Below are 5,444 nucleotides of genomic sequence, written 5' to 3'. Positions count from 1 at the left end.
AAAAAAAATATATATATATATAAAAGAAAATAAAGGAGATCCCAGTACATGACATTTTGGAAAAGGCAAAATGATGGATACCGTGAAAAAAATTAAATCAGTGTTTGACAGTGGTTAGAGCAGTGATTTTCAGCCGTGTGCCATGAAAGGATCTTAGTTATGTCATGAAAAAAATTTTTTTTCTTTTTTGAGATAGATTCTCCCTTTTTGCTTTGAGTTAGAATGCCATGGTGTCATAGCTCACAGCAACCTCAAACTCTTAGGCTTAAGCAATCCTCTTGCCTCAGCCTCCTGAGTATCTGGTATTATAGGTGCTTACCACAATACGTGGCTATTTTTCTAGAAACAGGGTCACACTCTTACTCAGGCTGGTCTCTAACTTGTGAGCTTAAACAATCCACCTGCCTTGGCCTCCCAGAATGCTAGTATTATAGGCCTGAGCCACTGTGCCCAGCCTTGCCATGAAAATTTTTAAAGGTTATTAATTATTTTTGAAAGAAGTTTAAAGTACAGTATCTTCTTTTTTTTTTAACTTTTTTTTTATTTGATCACCAAATTTAAGTGTGCCATGGAAGTTTAACTATAGGTTCAGGTACACCATGAGATAAAAGAGGTTGAAAAATACTGGGTTAGCCAGGCATGCTGGCTCTCGCCTGTAATCCTAGCACTCTGGGAGGCCAACGTTGGTGGATTGCCTGAGCTCACAGGTTTGAGACCAGCCTGAGCAAGAGCAAGACCTTGTCTCTGCTTTGTGGCTAGTGCCTATAGTCCCAACTACTTGGGAGGCTGAAGCAAAAAGATTGCTTGGGCCCAAGAGTTTGAGGTTTCTGTGAGCTGTGATGCCCTGGCATTCTACCCAGGGCAATAAAGTTGAGACTCTGTCTCAAAAAAAAAGAAAAGAAAAACACTGGGTTAGAGGAATGGGTGTGAACAGGCAGAGCACAGAGGCAGTTTCAGGGCAGTGAGGTGAGACACTGTGGCACTGGCAGCTCCCAGTGTGAAACCTGTGTCAATCAGGGACTCTGGGTGAGACTGACATGTCACTGCAGGCTCAGTGGTTGTAACAAATGTGCCATATTGGGACGGTCAGGGTTAGCTCAGCTCAGTCTCACAGAGAAGCATTTCAGCCTGTGTGGGTTTGTGTGCAATAGTCTCATTCACTCCCTTTCCTTATTAGTTTGCTAAAGCTCACTTTTTTTTGGAGAGGAAATAAACACATGATATGATAATGGATAGATTTCCATAATATCAAATAGAAAAAAAAGTTGCTAAAATATATGACCAGTGGGCCACTGGAGTTTTACATATTGGGAAACATAAGTGAACTATTTTCTTGAAAGTAACAAGGAAAAGTAAAATATTACTTCAAATCGCTTCTTAAATGGGAACCACAATGTCAGGTCCAAGAGTCAGATTCTAGTTACTAAAATTTCTTCTTGGGCCTCAGTACTAAAATTTCTTTAAGTACTAAAATTTCTTCTTGGGCCTCAGTGCCTGTGGCTTAATTGGCTAAGGCACCAGCCACATACACCTGAGCTGGCAGGTTCAAATCCAGCCCAGGCCTGCCAAACAACAATGATGGCTACAACCAAAAAATAGCCTGGCGCTATGGCAGGCGGCTGTAGTCCCAGCTACTTGGGAGATGCTACGGCACTCTACCGAGGGTGACAACTTGAGGCTCTGTCTCAAAAAAAAAAAAAATTCTTAGAAGTGAAAATGAATAATTAATGATGTTGTTCCCAATCATATAAAAGAATTACATTATTACGGCAGTGCCCGTAGTTCAGTGGGTAGGGTGCTGGCCACATACACAAAGGCTGGCAGGTTTGAACCCAGCCTGGGCCAGTTAAAACAACAAGGACAACTACAACAAAAACAAAAAAAATAGCTGGGCATTGTGGCAGGCGCCTGTAGTCCCAGTTACTTGGGAGGCTGAGGCAAAAGAATCGCTTAAGCCCAAGAGTTGGAGGTTGCTGTGAGCTCTGACACCACAGCACTCTACTCAGGGTAAAAGCTTGAGACTCTGCCTCAAAAAAAAAAAAAAAAAAGAATTACAGTATTACTTGTTTGACAAAATACTTGTCTTTTGTGATTTCTTTTGAGATGATATAAATATACTAACTTGCTGTTTTTTACTATTTTTAATTCTCCATTGCAGGCTACAGCCTCGTCCTACACATGAACAGGTAACAGAGCCCCCTGTTTTACAACATCTCGTATAAACTATGAAGTTGGATGTACCATGCCTAGCCAGTAACAGCGTGACGTGGGAGGAAGACAGATAGATGAGCTCGTCCTCCTTGTAGCTTCGTTTTAACCCCAACAAACTTGCTGAAACTCTCACAGGAGGTAGCCCAGCTTGGAGCAGTTTGCTAAGTAAACAGCAGCTCTCAGTTACTTGAAATTATCTCTGACATACTAGGAAACCTAAGAGAGCTCACTGCCCCTCTCTTTCCTCTGGTTTTCCCCTACACAAAATGGAGGAAAAAATGTTTTGATCACTTAGAAATAAGCTTACATAGGGCTGGATGTGGCAGCTCACACCTGTGTTCCCAGCACTCTGGGAGGCTGAGGGGAGAGGATCCCTTGAGCTCAGAAGTTCAAGACCAGCCTGAGCAATTCTCCATCTCTGCTAAAAATAGAAAAAACTAGCCAGGCCTTGTGGCAGATGCCCGTAGTCCCAGCTACTCCGGAGGCTGAGGCAAGAGGATCACTTGAACCCAGGAGTTTGAGGTTGCTGTGAACTAGGCTGATGCCAGATCACTCTACCCAGAGTGACAGAGTGAGATTGTCTCAAAAAAAAAAAAAGAAGAATAGCCAGGCATTGTGGTGAGCGCCTGTAGTTCCAGCTACTTGAGAGGCTGAGGCAAGAGAATCACTTAAGGCCAAGAATTTGAGGTTGCTGTTAGCTGGGATGTAACAGCACTCTACCGAGGGCAACATAGTGAGACTCTGTTCCAAAAAAGAGAGAGAGAGAGAAATGGGGTCTTGCTGTGTTGCCCAGACTTGGTCTTGAATTCCAGACCTCAAGCAGTCCACCCATTCCAGCCTCCCAGAGTTCTGGGATTATAGGAGTGAGCCACCTTGCCCAGCCAGGATGGGACAGTTTATAAAACTTTTTACTTTACATTTCTATATGCTTGAATTTTATATTTAGAAATCAAATTACATGTTATTAATATAAATATAAATTAGAAGGGGTAGAAGGTTAATGATTAGCTATCAGAGTTGTATTAAAGTGGCAGAACTGTATGTAATTTGTTTCTGAGTCTCCAGATAGTCTGTATTGTGGTTGTATTAATTTTGTTGCCGGGAAATGTGTTTTCGGAAAGGATTTGCATTTCTGGCACTAAGAGACACTAACTGGCTCACTGTGGTTTAGGACCAGCCACAGCTCTCTGAAGATCCCTGGGTGTGTCAGCTATGCCAGGATGACGGCAGCCTGTCCAAGGTGACTGGTGGGAAGTGAGCAGGTTCTTAGTTGGGGTGCCTCCTCCTGGGGAGGAGAGTGCGGGGGGGGGGGGGGGGCGGCGGACGTTTCTAGTGACAGTACATGTCATGAATCCCACTAAAATAAACGTAAATGACTACATAGACATGTTAAATGAGTAGTGTGAATAAACAAATTAGACGTGTGGAGTTCCTGCTGTGTAGAAAGTGCTGTTAATGTGTGCTAGAGGAAGACTAGTGAACAGAGGAGACCAAGTCTCTGTCATCGTGAAGCTCGTATCCTTTGTAATTGTTACTTTATAGATTAAGAACACTGGGCTCGAGAGATGTGAGTGTGTTTCCCTAAGTTAGGGCATTCCTCCTGGCCCTGCACCTGCTCAGAGCAGAGGGAAAGGGCTCCCTCCACAAGACCACTTGTTTTTCCCGTGGACCCTCCAGGTCCCATTACAACCTCGTGGTGCTGTTCTAGAGCAGCCAGAGAGGCGTGCTCAGAGGGCCGCCCCCGTGGGCTGCTCCTCGGTCTTCTACTGGCAGCTGTGGAACACGCCATGCAGCCAGCAGCGCCATGTATGGTGGGAGGCTGCTGCCCGCGCACTGCCGGTGTGCTCTTGTTAACTCGAAGTGAGATTACAATATGACTGAGTCTTAAATTCACAAAATCAGATGCCCGATGAACCGCCCTTACAGAGTTAAAAGCTGTTGTTTATAAAAACGTGTTCCAAAATGGAAGAAGCTGCTAATGAAATTCTGGCCATGAAAATAACTTTAGTGTGACACAGGAAAGTTCTCGGCTTTCCAATAAGTCTCCCCACCACTGCACCCATAGGCAGAGGAGGCATCTAACTTTAGGATTAGCCCACCCAAAAGTCAAAAGTGAATATAGGGAGCAGAAGTGGGAAGTTATTCCAGAGATGAGTAATTTCTGTGTTGTCCTTTTGAGTTGCACGCTGAGCTTCACGGTGCCTTTGCTATGCATGCGCCCCCTGGCCTGGCCCCCTCTGCGGCGCCCACCTGACCTGCCCTTTTCCTCGTAGCACGTGTGTCAGAACTGCACGGGGATCTTCTGTGATGCCTGCTCCACACACGAACTGCCTCTTCCTTCAAGCATCAAGCCAGAGCGAGTTTGCGATCCCTGTCACAAGCATCTCATGAAGCAGTATTCCACCAGCCCATCATGAGATGGAGGCTGAGACCTGTGCCGGAACATTCACGCAGGCATTGTCAGCCTGTGTCAGATGTCAGGGTCCCTTAAAGCCCAGGCCTCGGAGTCAACTAAGACACAGTGGGAATGATTTCAGTAACTGGGTCCTCGAGAAAAGGCAGTTGGGGGTGCCAGAAATTTTGCTCATTTTTCCTAATGACTATGAATAAAAGTTACTCCCTTGAGCCTTTCTCTTCCAAACAGCCCCACTTTGGACAGTTTTATTTTATAGCGTATCTTTGAAGGGCTATTCATTTTTATGAGTAGTGATCATAGTACTGGGGTGGATGTAATAGGAGGGTGTCCAAGCAGGTAAGAATAAAAAGGAAAGTGATCATCTCCTGCTTGTATTTGCAGATTCCAGGTAGACAGAGATCATAGAACAGATGTTAGTGTTTTCCTGGCTGCTGTTAGATATGAGCACGTTTCCTCTTTATCCCTGCTCACTACCTCTTCAAAGTATCTCTGTCAAACTGTGAACCCAAGCTCAGGGAAAATAAAGAGTAATATAAGTTCTGAATGTATTAAAAACAATATTAAATATGCTAAAATTTCAAGACCAAAATATCCTGCTCTTAGTCTACAAGGGTTTTCATTATCAGAAGAAGAAAGAACATTTGTGATTTTTTTTCACTTAATGAGTTCAAAAGTAACTCCGCCGTTTTCAGAATCTCCTACCACGAAACAAACCACCCCTCTTTCCTAAATCCTACCGCCTTCCTAAATTGTAAAGGAGATTGTTTTATACAGAGAGTTTGGCTTTTGCAAATAGCAGATATTGGTTAAAGCAAAA

General features: G+C 44.0%; 1 protein-coding gene across 3 annotated transcripts in view; it reads left to right on the top strand.

The window, feature by feature from the left end:
- RUFY3 (RUN and FYVE domain containing 3) overlaps nt 1–4,635 on the top strand; it is an 88,820-nt gene extending 84,185 nt beyond the window's left edge. For all 3 annotated transcript variants that reach the window (XM_012812154.2, XM_023507595.1, XM_012812157.2), the window contains 3 exons: nt 2,159–2,186; nt 3,383–3,451; nt 4,485–4,635. In XM_012812154.2, the coding sequence (XP_012667608.1) occupies nt 2,159–2,182 (24 nt within the window). In that variant the 3' untranslated portion in view covers nt 2,183–2,186; nt 3,383–3,451; nt 4,485–4,635. The remainder of the gene's footprint in view (nt 1–2,158; nt 2,187–3,382; nt 3,452–4,484) is intronic.
- The last annotated feature ends 809 nt before the right edge of the window (nt 4,636–5,444 follow it).

Source organism: Otolemur garnettii, unplaced genomic scaffold (assembly GCF_000181295.1).
Source record: "Otolemur garnettii isolate 467f Iridium unplaced genomic scaffold, OtoGar3 scaffold00191, whole genome shotgun sequence".
NCBI lineage: Eukaryota > Metazoa > Chordata > Mammalia > Primates > Galagidae > Otolemur > Otolemur garnettii.
Note: the sequence above shows the minus strand (reverse complement) of the source record. Positions and strands in the feature narration are given on the sequence as shown.